Source organism: Salmo salar, chromosome ssa04 (genome assembly GCF_905237065.1).
Source record: "Salmo salar chromosome ssa04, Ssal_v3.1, whole genome shotgun sequence".
NCBI classification, from domain to species: Eukaryota; Metazoa; Chordata; class Actinopteri; order Salmoniformes; family Salmonidae; genus Salmo; species Salmo salar.
In genome coordinates, this window is record NC_059445.1 from 71,773,482 (window position 1) to 71,790,915 (window position 17,434).

At 42.9% G+C, this 17,434-nt stretch overlaps 1 protein-coding gene across 1 annotated transcript in view; it reads left to right on the top strand.

Moving 5' to 3' along the window:
- kirrel3a (kirre like nephrin family adhesion molecule 3a) overlaps nt 1–17,434 on the top strand; it is a 278,710-nt gene that overhangs the window by 194,655 nt on the left and 66,621 nt on the right. The window contains exons 4-5 of the mRNA XM_014197820.2: nt 9,916–10,073; nt 12,188–12,338. Of these exons, the coding sequence (XP_014053295.1) occupies nt 9,916–10,073; nt 12,188–12,338 (309 nt within the window). The remainder of the gene's footprint in view (nt 1–9,915; nt 10,074–12,187; nt 12,339–17,434) is intronic.

A 17,434-nucleotide genomic window follows, 5' to 3' on the forward strand; every position in this document is an offset into this window, starting at 1 on the left:
TTAAAGACAAGACTCTCCTTTATCTAACCACACTGTCCGATTTCAAAAAGGCTTTACAAGCAAAACATTAGATTATGTCAGCAGAGTACCCAGCCAGAAATAATCAGACACCCATATTTCAAGCTAGCATATAATGTCACAAAAACCAAAACCACAGCTAAATGCAGCACTAACCTTTGATGATCTTCATCAGATGACACTCCTAGGACATTATGTTATACAATACATGCATGTTTTGTTCAATCAAGTTCATATTTATATCAAAAACCAGCTTTTTACATTAGCATGTGACGTTCAGAACTAGCATTCCCACCGAACACTTCCAGTGAATTTACTAAATTACTCACGATAAACGTTCACAAAAAACATAACAATTATTTTAAGAATTATAGATACAGAACTCCGTTATGCAATCGCGGTGTCTGATTTTAAAATAGCTTTTCGGTGAAAGCACATTTTGCAATATTCTGAGTAGATAGCTCGCCATCACAGGCTAGCTATTTTGACACCCACCAAGTTTGGCACTCACCAAACTCAGATTTACTGTAAGAAAAATTGGATTACCTTTGCTGTTCTTCGTCAGAATGCACTCCCAGGACTTCTACTTCAACAACAAATATTGGTTTGGTTACAAATAATCCATAGTTATATCCAAATAGCGGCGTTTTGTTCGTGCGTTCAAGACACTATCCGAAGGGTAATGAAGGGTGATGCGCCCGACGCATTTCGTGACAAAAAAATTCAAAATATTCCATTACCGTACTTCGAAGCATGTCAAACGCTGTTTAAAATCAATTTTTATGCAATTTTTCTCGTAAAATAGCGATAATATTCCGACCGGGAAACCCTGTTTTCGTTCAAAGACTCAAAGTTCAAAATGGAGCCGTCTCGTGCACGCGCGCTCCCGTCTTATTGTTCTCAGATCGACCACTATCCAAATGCGCTACTGTTTTTCAGCCTGGGACAGCAGAGTCATCATTCAACGTTCTGGCGCCTTCTGAGAGCCTATGGGAGCCTTACAAAGTGTCACGTTACAGCAGAGATCCTCAGTTTTGGATAGAGATGACAAAGAAGGCCAAGAAATGGTCAGACAGGGTACTTCCTGTACAGAATCTTCTCAGGTTTTGGCCTGCCATTTGAGTTCTGTTATACTCACAGACACCATTCAAACAGTTTTAGAAACTTTGGAGTGTTTTCTATCCAACGCCGCTAATTATATGCATATTCTAGTTTCTGGGCAGGAGTAATAACCAGATTAAATCGGGTACGTTTTTTATCCGGCCGTGCAAATACTGTCCCCTACCCTCAACAGGTTAAAGAGCTCAGCCATGTGCTTCTTGTCAGTAACAACCACATCATCAACATTAAGGGACATGGGCAGATGTGAGGAGGAGGGTTAATTCTCCAGGTCTTTAACCGTTTCCCAGAACTTCTTGGGGTTAGACCCACAGAGAGAGAACTGCTCCTTAACCGCTCTGGGGTATGTGGGACGCTAGCGGGACACACTATTCAACAGCCCGTGAAATAGCAGGGCGGCAAATTCAAAACAACAAAAATCTCATAATTCAAATTTCTCAAACATACAACTATTATATCCCATTTTAAAGATACACTTGTTGTTAATCCAACCACATTGTCCGATTTCAAAAAGGCTTTACGGCGAAAGCATAACATTAGATTATGTTAGGACAGCGCCTAGACAAGAAAAACCACACAGCCATTTTCCAAGCAAGGAGAGGCGTCACAAAAACCAGAAATACAGCTAAAATGAATCACTAACCTTTGATGATCTTCATCAGATGGCACTCATAGGACTTCATGTTACACAATACATGTATGTTTTGCTCGATAAAGTTCATATTTATATCAAAAACCCCATTTTACATTGACGTGTAATGTTCAGAAATGTTTTGCCTCCCAAAACTTCCGGTGAATGAGCACATCAATTTACAGAAATACTCATTATAAACATTGATAAAATATTCAACAGTTATTCAAAGAATTATAGATACACTTCTCCTTAATGCAACCGCTGTGTCAGATTTCAAAAAAGCTTTACGGCGAAAGCAAATTTTGCAATAATCTGAGTACAGCGCTCAGATATCAAAACAAGCCATACAGATACCCGCCATTTTGGAGTCAACAGAAATGACAAAAATTACATTATAAATATTCACTTACCTTTGATCTTCATCGGAATGTACTCCCAGGAATCCCAGTTCGAGAATAAATGTTTGTTTTGTTCAATAAAGTCCCTCATTTATGTCCAAATACCTCCTTTTTGTTCACGCGATTAGTCCACTACTCCAAATGCAGGAAGCGCGCGCAAAATGTCACGACGAAAAGTAAAAAAAGTTATATTTACGTTCGTAGAAAAATGTCAAACGATGTATAGCATCAATCTTTAGGATGTTTTTATCATAAATCTTCAGTAATATTCCAACCGGACAATTCCAATGTCTTCAAAAAAGAAAAGGAACACAGCTAAACTCTCACGTGAGGGCGCACCACTGAGCTCATGTCATTTTCTCAGTTGTCTACTTCCAGGAGCTCTTATTCTCTCTCCATTCACAGTAGAAGCATGAAACAACGTTCTAAAGACTGTTGACATCTAGTGGAAGCCTTAGGAAGTGCAAAATTAACCCTAAGTCACTGTATACTGTATAGGCAATCACTTTAAAAACTACAAACCTCAGATTTCCACACTTCCTGGTTGGATTTCTCTCAGGTTTTTGCCTGACATATGAGTTCTGTTATACTCACATACATCATTCAAAAAAAGAAACTTAAACTTTAGTAACTTCAGAGTGTTTGCTATCCAAATCTACTAATTATATGCATATCCTACTTTCTGAGCCTGAGTAGCAGGCAGTTTACTACGGGCACACCTTTCATCCAGACATCAAAATACTGCCCCCTACCCTAGAGAAGTTAAAGTAACTTACTTTGGCCTTCCGGATAGCCTGAGCGCACTTATTTCTCATTTGCCTGAACGATAGCCAGTCAGCTTGAGTATGTGTGTGCCAAGCTTTTCGCCAAATGCAATTCTTGTGGTGGAGTAACTCTGCAAGATCACGGTCGAACCAGTGGCTGAACTTGTTTTTAGTTCTCATTTCCTTTATGGGGGCGTGTTTGTTAACAATACCACTGAAAATATCAAAAAAGAAGGTCCAGGCGTCTTCGACAGAGGGGATCAAGCAGATTCTATACCATTTTACAGAGGTCAGAGTATGAAGGAAGGCTTTCTCATTAAAAGTTTTTTAGCAAGCATCTATGACAAATCAGGACAGGTCGTTTCACTGAGCAGCCATTACGAACACAGGCTATAAAACAGTGATGACTAAGGTTATTACAAAAAACACCAGACTGGTACCTATCAGGATTATTTGTGAGGATAACATCGAGGAGATTAGCGTTTTCTGGGTGATTGGAGTCATACCTTGTGGGATTGGTGATAATCTGAGAAAGATTTAGCGAGTCCCATTACTTTAGGACTTGGTAAGGTGGTTTAAGCATGTCCCAGTTTAGGTCACCTAGCAGGACAAATTCAGACTTAGTGTAAGGGGCCAGGAGAGCTTAGGGCAGGTAGGGTACAGGCCGGTGCTGATGGAGGACGATAACACCCAGCAACAGTCAACAAAGAGCCATTTGAAAGTTTAATGCTTAAAACCTGCAAATAAAATTGTTTGGGGACAGTCTTGGTGGAGACAACAGAGCACTGAAGGTGATCATTGGTAAAGATTGCCACTCCCCCACCTTTGGAATATCTGTCTTGTCGAAAAAGGTTATAACCAGAAAGGTTAACACCAGTATTAAAAGCACGCTTTCTTATCTATGTCTCAGTAATGACCAACACATCTGGATTGGAGCTGTGAACCCATACTTTCAATTTATCCATTTTAGGTAATAAGCTTCTAGTGTTAACGTTCAGAAAACCCAGGCTTTTACGAGAGCAGAAATCAGTGATGCAGATATCAGAGCACAAGTCAGAATTGGAGCTAGCAATTGTAGATGGGCCAGATATCATCAACAGTAATACAATCTGATGTCATTGTAATGTTTTTACGGATAAACCCAGTAAAACAGATAATTCACTTTTCCTCCTAATTAAAACTTGGCTAATGGCAGTTGACACCTTTAAATGTCTTTTGCAGTAATAAATTGATCATTGCTTTACATCTGTCATGGATTCACATGGGAGGGAGGGGATGCATGGCCACAAGTCTTTATCTGTCTTTTTCTCCCTGCTTCGTATTTGGCACAACAAATCCTTACCTTCATGAGAGACTGAAATAATGTCTTAATTCTCCTCCTTTCTCCCCTTGCCTGTGCATCAGTTGACACTGTGCCCCTCAGGAGTCTCCAGCCAGTGCGGTGAAACAAATTGTTCCTTATAATTGTTCCTTATCTTGGGCTCTGGGACCCGTTACATTCCCATATAAATTAAGCACAGTTTAATTAACTTCAGTGGCATCTCTCTTATCTGGGGAGGGAACATTCACTAAGGCACGGTGTGACGGTGTGACAGGCAAACTCTGGCAAGTCACCCTGCTATGACGCGCAGAGACACAAATGAACTGCTGAATTGTATTGCCAATCTCCTGTAGTGTCATTTGTTGGCGGTGGCGACATGGTACTCACTCGTTCAATTAGATTTCAATTGATTTGTTTACGGCAAAGTAATTGTCATTCTATTTCGGACCAAATGCCCCAGGGTGGGCCCTGTCTAAGCTAGTGAAGGGCTACAGTGGCATAGATCAACGCGGGGAAAGTGGAGGGGAAAGCCTTAAAGATCCACAGTAGGGGGAACAGCACCACTCTACTGCTCCACGGCCGTTGTTATTGTTTTAGTTTTGTTGACTAAGCAGAGGTGGGGAGTGCTAGGGGAGCGTCACGCATCAAGGTAAAAACAAATGCTGCACATATGCTGCTATTCTATCGCTCTAGCAATGATGTCCGAATGCAAAAAAACCTGTGTTCGTTCTTTCCAGTAACTTCTTTGTTGTTGTAATATCGCAAACGGACATGGCAGTTTTAACATTAAGGATTTCAGCTTCAAGAGGAGGGAGAGACCTTAGAGGAGGGAGAGAACTTTCAAGAAGGATACACTGAGAGCTCTGAAAATGTGTGCTGAGTGCATGCAAACAGCTGACGTGAAGAAGAGGATTGATTAAGTCATCCATCTTAAAGTTCCAAAAGTGAGAGGGCAATGGCGAAGGCACAAACGTGGTACCGCCAGTGAACCCGCCATGATGGTGATTAATCCGCCCCGGCCGCCAATTCCTGCGAGACGGGCATCTTAAGATCTCAGAACAAGATCCAGGTACAGTTGAAAATGGGTCACATTTTCCCCAAGCTGCCCTTCCCCTCAGTTTTTTTCTAAAATGAATCTGCTCTATTTTCCCTCCTTTCCCCATCTACAGAACTGAATGACTTTGGTCCCTCCCAAGGGGTCAGTGAATCAAGCGTAGAGAAAGAGAATGTAATTCAGTGACAAAGAACCAAGCCCTAATGTGGATAGAGAGAAAGAGAGAGAGGAGGGTAGAGAGAAGGGGGGAGAAAGGAGACTTCCAGCACCCAGCGACAGTAATTAAACTAGGGGGTGATTAGTCCGCCTCTGTGTCGGCCAGCTCATGAGAAATCTATTGACTGGCCACGTTAAATCATCAATTTGGAACCATTAGACCATGCCACATTCACAAACATGTCGGTAATGATGATGGGTTGAGCCTCTGCGGGGTTACTGGAGAGAAGGCCCTCATGTGTTTCTCTCTTTCTCCCTCCCCATTCTCTCCCTCTCCCCCTCTCCTCATTTTCTCTCTCCCTCTACTTCTGTCTTTCTCTCTGAGGTCTAACTTGGCTTTGAAGGCCAAACATCACTGCTGATGTTGTGAATTAGGCCCATGTAATGAGTCACACGGTATTAGCTTCTTTGCCGACCCATTGCAAAAATGCCAGCCTGTGCCCTCAGCTCTGACATGACGGACGACTTGTTAACACAACACAAGACCTGGGGGGTGGGATGGTGAACTCACTGCACTGGTCAGGATTTTATGCAGAGCTCCCAACATAGAATTAGGGATTTAATAGGATCTTTATGGGTCCCAAGGCCTGTTGCTTAGCTGGTTCACACCTCCAAGGTCTGTTGCTTAGCTGGTTCACACCTCCAAGGTCTGTTGCTTAGCTGATTCACACCCCCAAGGCCTGTTGCTTAGCTGGTTTACATCTCCAAGGTCTGTTGCTTAGCTGGTTCACACCCCCAAGGACTGTTGCTTAGCTGGTTCACACCTCCAAGGTCTGTTGCTTAGCTGGTTCACACCTCCAGGTCTGTTGCTTAGCTGGTTCACACCTCCAAGGTCTGTTGCTTAGCTGGTTCACACCTCCAAGGTCTGTTGCTTAGCTGGTTCACACCCCCAAGGACTGTTGCTTAACTGGTTCACACCTCCATGGCCTGTTGCTTAGCTGGTTCACACCTCCAAGTCCCGTTGCTTAGCTGGTTTACACCTCCAAGGCCTGTTGCTTAGCTGATTTACACCTCCAAGGCCTGTTGCTTAGCTGGTTTACACCTCCAAGTCCTGTTGCTTAGCTGGTTTACACCTCCAAGGCCTGTTGCTTAGCTGGTTCACACCTCCAAGGCCTGTTGCTTAGCTGGTTCACACCCCCAAGGCCTGTTGCTTAGCTGGTTCACACACTCAAAGTGTGTGTTGTTGGCGTCTCCCGGTGCCAGCTCATATCAAGTCTGAGATTGTGTCCCAAATGGAACCCTATTCCCTATTCCCAAAAGTAGTGCACTTTAGTAAGGAATAGGATGCCATTTAGGACTTAGGCTGAGAAAAGGAAGCCGACAGCACAAAGAGGCAGGCAGGCAGGCAAGGACAGATGGCTACCAGTAGCGGCTTGTTTAGTGCTCAGATAATAATGTAAATGTGCCTGTTTGTGATATGTTGTGCCAGTGACAGCTGTAGTGTGTCTTGATTTAGCATCACAGAGTGAGAGATATTGAAAATGGTCCTCCTGTATTGCACCAGTCAGAACAGAAAGGAGCTCCTTGAATTATTCACAGCATCAGGCTGCTTCTCAAATGGCACCCTTTTCCCTGTATAGTGCACTACTTTTGAACAGAGCTTTTTGGGCCCTGATCAAATGTAGTGCACTAAATAGGGAATAGGGTGCCATTTGGGACACAGCCCAAGAGAGATTGAAAGCAAACCAAATGCAGCTTGCCAACCTGACATTATTGCCTTCTCGCTTTTCTCATTAGGGAAGAAATAAAAATGTGTGAAGAAAAATGTTCTTCCAACTTCGCAGAACAACACAGGGCAACCAGTGTTTTACAATCTGATCCTTGTCAATAACAAACAATAACAAATCTAGTCCCCCAGTAAGATACAGATGGCATAATTACCATGGATACTCGGGGAGGAAAACTCAGGGAATTGCCTCATCATGACTTGATTTTAGAGTTCTGTTTCTTTTTAAAGATATATAACTCTTGACTGGTACTCCACCATTGCATCACCTTCATGAAATGACTTCAAGTGACTTACAATTCCAAAATGTGACCATTTATTTTCAATGTATCTGTTCAAGCTGTGAGTGATGTTTCACTTTTTTAACATTTCGGATATTCATGCAATGTCTTCATATTCAGATTGTAAAAGATGAAAAAAATGCAATGTGCATATTTTGGTCAAGGTGAAGGTTGTTGAAACCTTTCAGTATTTACTCTTTCACTTTTTAAATTCTTCCTAAGGTTACTTAACAGTATTCATTATTTTCCCTTTGAAAGTCGCCTTTAGTATTCTTTTGATGATTAAGCTTTCATTGGAACTACTTCAAAGCTGTAAAGTTGAATGACTCTTTGATGTGCCCTATAATATCTCATTGTGGCCTTTCAATACGTATTGGCTTCTCCATTCTTTCCTCTCCCGTTCTCCCCCTCTCTTTTTACATTTCTCTGAAAACAAGTTCACTGATATTTCCTCTTATATTTATGGGGGGTTAGACGAACAACCATTCAGACTCTCATAGCTCCACGGTTCCTCAAACTGGAGGGAAAGTTGATCAGTTCTAGATAGGTAACACTATCAGATAAATGACAATATCCTTCTTCCTCACACACTGATCTGAACCAAGCAAGGTTGACAATGTGCGAGGAGATATGAGGACCTAAAAAAGATAGACCAACATTGCTCATAAAGCACTTTGCCACTGTGGAACTGTCATCCTTTCAATGGCCGTATTGTGGAAGATAAGAACGGAAGTGGTATTGGCTGCAGCACAGTCGCTCTCACAATTGGGGGACGCCTCTTTGGAGAATTCCATTCTACCTTCTCCGCCTCCTCTGGACCCCCAGAAGTTAGAAGTGTTCTCTTGCTCTACGAGTCGCAATGTAACTGTGCTGAACAAAGATGGCCGACAAAGGTGAAAGCGCTTGCCAGGGCTCTAATCAGTTCTCCCCCAACTGTGAGGGATGAGTAATGAGCAAAGGGGCCAAGTCCAGGCCCTAATGAAGCCAGCTAGCTCCCTCGAACTCCACCTTCATCAAGTTCTCTTCTCTTTAACTCTCCTGCTGCTGCCGCCGTTTGTCTGCATGTGGCGAGCTAGCAAGCTATACTGTACCTCTCGCCTGAATAACCCATGGGAGGGAAGGAAAATGTATGACGCTAATGAAGTGAACGCAGCGAAGGCAGTAGAGATGGTGGAAGGCGGCGGTAGTGGTGAACAATGTGTAAGTATGGAATTGAGGTGGTGGTGATGATGATATGCCTTGTTTTGTATCTGTTTCAGGTAATATGTTACATATGAAGTGCATGGAAGTGCATATTAAGCGTGTTAAGGAGTGAGGGAGAGAGCATTTACATATGCTGCTTTCTCTCTCTCTCTATCTCTCTCTCTTTCTCTTGCTCTCTCTCCCTCACTCTCTTTCTTCCAAGCACTCAGGATGTGCCAGCTGCATGTTGCCTTTGATTCAGGCTTGCTCCAGATCTGCTCTCTAATGAGCTGAGTGCTCAATCAATAATTCACTGGAGTTTGAATAAAATTGAGGGTGATCAGAGCTGGTTTCAAACAAGAAAGTAATCAGTGCCATTCACAAGCTTGGATTTGGCCAAGCTCTCCTCAACTAGCTACCTTCTTTCCTTTCTGCCTTCCTTTCTTTATTTTGTTCCCCATTTCTCCTGCATGAACGGAGGCAGACTCTCTAGTTTCTGCTTCCTCTTTTGCCTCAATATGTCATCGCTCACATGTGGTAAGCGTCAGAACTCCACTGGGCACAGACGTCAATTCAATGTCTATTCCACTTTGGTTCAGCGTAATTTCATTGAAATGACGTGGAAACAACTTTGATTCAACCAGTGTGTGCCCAGTGGGAAGAGACCACACAAAGCAGCAGCAAGGGTGAGGATGATGATGTATAACCTCTATGCAACACAAAGTGTAAACATATTCTTACCAATTGATGTGTATTTCAAATGTAGGCTACTTGTTGAAAACAAATATGGCGTACAATATTTTGATTAGCACTATGTTGAATTTACATAATGCAGCCTCCATGCTGCTCAGAAATTAAGCGTATTTTATTCTAGATTTTTGTATCAGACTGAAACGTCAGAGGTGTTAATCTGAGTTGGCATACAATGGCATAGCAAAGCGTCTTAAATTGATAGTTCATCGAAATTGCAAAACAACATATTGATTTCCTTGTACACTTGCATTGGTTTTGGGGCAAATATTGGCCAGGTCAACTAAATGAATCATGGATTGCTGTTTTACCTTGTCCATAAACTGCTTACAGGGTAAGAAAACCAATATGTCATTTAGGTGAACTACTAAGCCTTTAACTGCTCTACAACAGTACACATTTTACAGAATGCAATGCAATTGAACCAAATCCATCTTTACCGTCCCCAACAGTTCCCCCTGAAGACCCTGTGATTGTGGGGGCTCCCGTGGTGAGTCTAAGAGCCGGCGACCCCCTCAACTTGACATGCCACGCCGACAATGCCAAGCCTGCTGCCTCCATCATCTGGATCCGCAACGGGCAGGTCCTGAATGGCGCCATGTACTCTAAGGTATGGGAGGGGGGTTGCATTTTTGTCCCCGCCCCAGTTTTATAATTTCACTGTAGGTGTGGTTTGTGCTAGTTTTGATTGATCTCTGTGCTGACCAGACTCTTTCAAAAGGACAGCTCTATTTGTAAGTATTGGAGCGAATTCATGGGTAGCCCCGACCGGGACTCAAACCTGGGTCCAACGATTGCCAACTGAACAGCTTAGCCATTACACCAAGAAATTCAAACTGGATTAAGTTCGCCCCACGCTTCTTTATCTCAAGTCCCTCATGCCCAGGAATGCCTTTGATGACCTCACAGTGGCGTCACCCCACTTCTGACACAAATGTAGAGAATTCAGGAGGTTGCTCTGACCATAGCTGCAGCAAATGTCATAGCTGCAGCAAACTATAAAAACTATTAAACTATAAAAAGTGCACACACTCAAATTAAGTTTGCATAAATAAATTGATTGTGCACTTCAAATGTGTCCTTTGGCCCTTGATAAGAGGTGTGCTCTCTCGTCCCTCAATTGGGGGAATCCTTCCCCCTCTTCCTATCTTCCTCTCTGCTGCTGCATTCACTCCTCTCTTCCTCCACACAGCTGTCCTAAAAAAGGCCTCGCTTTGTCAATTTAATGACAGCTGAGATTTTTAATTTGATCCACTGGGCAAGATGGAGCACTCATGTCGCACTTTCAACATGACGAAAAAAGAGAAAGCATTCCATCACTCTACATTATGGATGTGTTCTTGGGCAATTTGTTCACTTTGTCAGCCCTGGGTAGGAAATGGAGAAAGTGAGAGCCGCATTTAAAGAAGCGGTCCCATGACAATCTCGCAGTGTAATCTTGCTTGTTCCAGGGTGAGCCTAACCCAAACAAACCCATTGGAGAGCGCTCCCTTTACTCAATTTAAACCCATAAATTAGACAGAGGCAAGCCACTTAGATGTGTACATTATTGTATCAGGATTTGGAGAGGCAGTGTATAGTTACTTTGTAAGTACTTAGTATCAACATCTGTATAGCATATTTGATATGTATCACATTTGATATTGATTACATCATATAGCAGATGCTCATATCCAGAGCAATTTACAGGATTAATTAGGGTTAAGTGCTCAAGGACACATCGACAGATTTTTAATCTAGTCAGTTAGGGGATTCAAACCAGCGACCTTTCAGTTACTGGCCCAATGCTCTTAACTGCTAGGCAACCTGCCACCCATCATGTCATATTATTTACATGTCACACTGTTAGGATGTAAAGTCCTTTTGATTCTTCTCAATCTGGTAACAGCTTCATTTAAATGCATCAGGAAAAAATATTTTGGAGACAGCGAACCATATGTTTAATCTTTATCCAATGATGAGTCTGGGTTTTGGATTCACATACTTTGAGTCATATCATGACGTGGCATATCAAGGCATGCAGATTGAGAAGGCAAACGATAGAAAGACGACTGATCCCATCTGTCCAGTATGACATGCAGGTTAACGTGAATTGGGATGAGTCTTGTCCTGGAGGCAGAACTAAGCAATTTCCACTAAAGTCTAAATATTGTACAGATTCATGAAAACAAAAATGTATTTATGGTTAGGGTTAGGTATTAAGGTTATCCTTGTGGTTAAGGTTAGGGTTAAGTTTAGGGTTAGGTTTCAAATCAGATCGTATGACTTTGTGGCTGTGCCAGCTAGTGACCACTCTAAAGAGCTGCCCCCAGAACAAGATTCATGATGAGAAATGTTAACCTGCATATGACATCACAAATCTGTCAATGACGTATACCAATAAACTCTATAACTATGTAGTTCCAAATATGTAACTACTATGATATTACTATGTAAGTCAGGGCAAGACATACATGAGATTTATGGGGAAATAGCAAAATCCTATAGGTCATACAGTACATACATTGCATGATGTACTGTAAACCTATTGCTCCCTACATCCATACTGTACTGTAGAAAGTTGTACTTGCAATGGCTGTGATATTTGGTTGTCTTATCTACCTTAGTTACTCTAGTCACACTGGATAAGAATTCTAAATGAACACAAGGTAAATGTAATGAAAGTAAGACATCTTGTAAATGTAATAGCTAGTGATAATCTTTGGTCTTTTAATGATTCCTCAGACACTGTTACGGGATGGGCGAAGGGAGAGCACAGTCAGCACACTCTACCTCTCTGCCTCCAACATCGAGACAGGCCAACGGATCACCTGTCGGGCTTCAAACAAGGCAGCGCCCAACGGTAAAGATGCTGTCGTCACCATCGATATCCAACGTGAGTACAGCGTCCCATGACTCACACCATGGAAATGATCTATTCTAGTGTGTTTGGAAGCAATAGTCACGACTGATCTAGGATGATATTTTCTTTGGGGGGGGGGGATGCACTGTTTGAAAACCTACACTATATGACCAAAGGTATGTAGACGACTGCTCATTGAGCATCTCATTCCAAAATCATGGGCACTCCTTTGCTGCTATAACAGCCTCCACTCTTCTGGGAAGGCTTTCCACTAGATGTTGGAACATTGCTGCAGGGACTTGCTTCCATTCAGCCACAAGAGAGTTAGTGAGGTCGGGCACTGATGTTGGACGATTAGGCCTGGCTCGCAGTCAGTGTTCCAATTCATTCCAAAGGTGTTCGATGGAGTTGATGTCAGGGCTCTGTGCAGGCCAGTCAAGTTCTTCCACACCGATCTCAACAAACTATTTCTGTATGGACCTCACGTTGTGCACTGGGGCATTGTCATGCTGAAACAGGAAAGGGCCTTCCCCAAACAGTTGCTACAAAGTTGGAAGCACAGAATCATCTAGAATGTAATTTTATGCTGTAGCGTTAAGATTTCCCTTAACTGGAACTAAGGGGCCTAGCTTGAACCATGAAAAACACCCACAGTCCATTAGTCCTCTGCCACCAAACTTACCAGTTGGCACAATAATTTTTTTTATTTCACCTTTATTTAACCAGGTAGGCCAGTTGAGAACTAGTTCTCATTTACAACAGCGACCTGTCCAAGATAAAGCAAAGCAGTGCGACATAAACAACAACACAGAGTTACACATGGAATAAACAAACGTACAACGTAATAACACAATAGAAAAGTCTATATACAGTGTGTGAAAATGAGGTAAGATTAAGGAGGTAAGGCAATAAATCAAATCAAATTTATTTAGATAGCCCTTCTTACATCAGCTGATATCACAAAGTGCTGTACAGAAACCCAGCCTAAAACCCCAAACAGCAAGCAATGCAGGTGTAGAAGCACGGTGGCTAGGAAAAACTCCCTAGAAAGGCCAAAACCTAGGAAGAAACCTAGAGAGGAACCAGGCTATGAGGGGTGGCCAGTCCTCTTCTTGCTGTGTCGGGTGGAGATTATAACAGCACATGGCCTAGATGTTCAAATGTTCATAAATGACCAGTATTGTCAAATAATAATAATCATAGTAGTTGGGTGCAACAAGTCAGTAACACAAGAGTAAGTGTCAGTTGGCTTTTTCATAGCCGATCTTTGAGAGTATCTCTACCGCTCCTGCTGTCTCTAGAGAGTTGAGATAAATAGGCCATAGTGGCGACATAATTACAATTTAGCAATTAAACACTGGAGTGATAGATGTGCAGAAGATGAATCTGCAAGTAGAGATACTGGGGTACAAAGGAGCAAAAAAATAAATAACAATATGGGGATGAGGTAGTTGGATGGGCAATTTACAGATGGGCTCTGTGCAGGTGCAATGATCTGTAAGTTGCTCTGACAGCTGATGCTTAAAGTTAGTGAGGGAGATATGAGTATCCAGCTTCAGTGATTTTTGCAATTCGTTCCAGTCATTGGCAGCAGAGAACTGTAAGGAAAGGCAGCCAAAGGAGGAATTGGCTTAGGGGGTGACCAGTGAAATATACCTGCTGGAGCGTGTACTACGGGTGGGTGCTGCTATGGTGACCAGTGAGCTGAGATAAGGGGGAGATTTACCTAGCAAAGACTTATAGATGACCTGGAGCCAGTGGGTTTGGCGACGAATATGAAGCGAGGGCCAGCCAACGAGAGTGTACAGGTCGCAGGGGTGGGTAGTATATGGGGCTTTGGTGATAAAACGGATGGCACTGTGATAGACTGCATCCAATTTGCTGAGTAGAGTGTTGGAGGCTATTTTGTAAATGACATCGCCAAAGTCAAGGATCGGTAGGATGGTCAGTTTTACGAGGGTATGTTTGGCGGCATGAGTGAAGGATGCTTTGTTGCAAAATAGGAAGCCGATTCTAGATTTATTTTTGGATTGGAGATGCTTAATGTGAGTCTGGAAGGAGAGTTTACAGTCTAACCAGACACCTAGGTATTTTGTAGTTGTCCACATTTTCTAAGTCAGAATCGTCCAGAGTAGTGATGCTAGACGGGCGGGCAGGTGCCGGCAGCGATCGGTTGAAGAGCATGAATTTAGTTTTACTTGCATTTAAGAGCAGTTGGAGGACACGAGCAGTTGTATGGCATTGAAGCTCGCCTCGAGGTTAGTTAACACAGTGTCCAAAGAAGGGCCAGAAGTAAACAGAATGGTGTCATCTGCGTAGGGGTGGATCAGAGACTCACCAGCAGCAAGAGCGTCATCATTGATGTATACAGAGAAAAGAGTCGGCCCGAGAATTGAACCCTGTGGCACCCCCATAGTGACTGCCAGAGGTCCAGACAACAGGCCCTCCGATTTGACACACTGAACTCTGTCTGAGAAGTAGTTGGTGAACCAGGCGAGGCAGTGATTTGAGACACCAAGGCTGTTGTATGTGTCAAACTGCTTTGCTTTATCTTGGCCAGGTCGCAGTTGCAAATGAGAACTTGTTCTCAACTACCCTACCTGGTTAAATAAAGGTGAAATAAATAAAATGAAAATTGCCAGAGTCGAAAGCCTTGGCCAGGTCGATGAATACGGCTGCACAGTATTGTAATTTATCGATGGCGGTTATGATATTGTTTAGGACCTTGAGTGTGGCTGAGGTGCACCCATGACCAGCTCTGAAACCAGATTGCATAGCGCAGAAGTATGATGGGATTCGAAATGGTCAGTGATCGGTTCGTTAACTTGGCTTTCGAAGACGTTAGATGGGCAGGGTAGGATAGATATAGGTCTGTAACAGTTTGGGTCTAGAGTGTCTCCCCCTTTGACGAGGGGGATGACCGCGGCAGCTCTCCAATCTTTGGGGATCTCAGACGATGCGAAAGAAAGGTTGAACAGGCAAATAATAGGGGTTGCAACAAATTGCGGTGGATCATTTTTGAAAGAGGGGGTCCAGATTTTGCAGGTCTTTCAGAACATCAGGTATCTGGATTTGGGTGAAGGAGAAATGGGGAGGCTTGGGCAAGTTGCTGTGGGGGGTGCAGTGCTGTTGACCGGTGTAGGGGTAGCCAGGTTGGAAGAATGGCCAGCCGTAGAAAAATGCTTATTGAAATTCTCAGTTATCGTGGATTTATTGGTGGTGACAATGTTTCCTAGCCTCAGTGCAGTGGGCAGCTGGGAGGAGGTGCTCTTATTCTCCATGGGACTTTACAGTGTCCCAGAACTTTTTGGAGTTTGTTTTACAGGATGAAAATTTATGTTTGAAAAAGCTAGCCTTCACTTTCCTAACTGCCTGTGTATATTGGTTCCTAACTTCCCTGAAAAGTTGCATATCACGGGGGCTATTCGATGCTAATGCAGTACACCACAGGATGTTTTTGTGCTGGTCAAGGGCAGTCAGGGGCAGGCATTGGGCAGGTAGTGTTCTTCTCTAGTTCTAGCAGGGTAGAAATTTGACGAACTAACTTGTTGGAAAGGTGGCATTCTATGACGGTGCCACTCTGAAAGTCACTGAGCTCTTCATTAAGGCCCTTATACTGCCAATGTTTTTTCTATGGAGGTTGCATGGCTGTGTACTCAATTGTATACACCTGTCAGCAACGGGTGTGGCTGAAATAGCCGAATCCGCTCATTTGAAGAGTTGTCCATACTTTTGTATACATGGTGTACATACTATTCATTCACAACAAACATTTGATATCTGGCTATAATGTTATATTGATCAGTGAGAGAAAAGGCTCTTGTTCCAAAACTCATCCATTGGTCTATCTATCTGACCATTGAAATACTCTATTTATCCTATTTCTACTGCAGAATTCTACCCCTAACATTGCACGTGCTAACCCAATATTTCCAATATTTCTCAACATAATTTATTGGAGTATGCCAGATTGATCCATATTAATTCCATTGTCCATGGCTGGGTTTTCACAAACATTGTTGAAATGTGAATTCTATGAAATGCAGCATTTCCCATTCAAAGGAAAATTGGTCTGGAAGCACAATGAAAGAGATAATGCATTTGATGAAGATTAACAATGTCACAGTCTTAGCCAATGAAAGTCAATGCTAGTGTTTGCTATTTTATTCTTGCTGTGTGTGTTGCCACTGTGTGTGTTTCTCTTTTTTTCTTCCTGGCGCTCGCCCTGCCACTAATCAAAATACCATCATAAGAGATTCCTTCCGAATAGTGAAAAATGGGCCCCCTCTGTACAAAATTCAATTGTCAGATGATATTATTTGATCACAAAAACCATTTGCCATAAGTTATGGATTTCAAACAAAGGCCTTTCACATCCCTCATAGCTCCTTCAAAGCTATTAAGTATGACTAATAAAGCAGAAAATACTATTCAAGGATCCATTACTCTTGACAGCTCCATTCTTCCTAATGCATTCTTTATATTTTTTGTGTGTCATCCAAAAGGAATCCTTTCCCCAAGCCTGGGCATGGGGAGAGACAGAAACGAGAGCGCTAACCGATTAGCCGTTGTTGTGTGCACTGTCAGAGAGGGGCTAATCGTTTTGTCATGCAAAACAATGGCGCCGTTTTTTCCTCTCCTTACGCAAGTCAACTGCTGTATGAAAACAAATGTTTGATTCTGCCCTAGCTCTTTCTATCTGGGTAGCCTTGAGTAGCCTGAAATAAAATACATATGTAGAGTAGAGGGCAGATGCAGTAACACTGGAGCTATAGTTGCTGTATGTCCTTGAATCAATTTGGGTAATAAGGTGAATCTGATACCGATCGTAAGTGGAGCACGTTTGATGGGAATGAACTGCATCAGCGCAGAGTTGAGGACTCCCCCCAATACACCAACAGTGGTTGAACAATTCACTCTCTATTGGAATGCCAAAACTGTTGGAATTAATTCTCCTCAGGATGGAAAAGTGAGAGCCGATCCCCCCGCCATAACAGATCGAGAAGAGCTTGAGCGATGGGTCTGCCTTTAGCGCTTAGCATTAGCCCGACTGATTTCCCCCCATATGCGTCTCTCGTTCCACTTTGCATCACATACAGTAGCAAAGGGAGGGGTGGATTGTTGAAGGG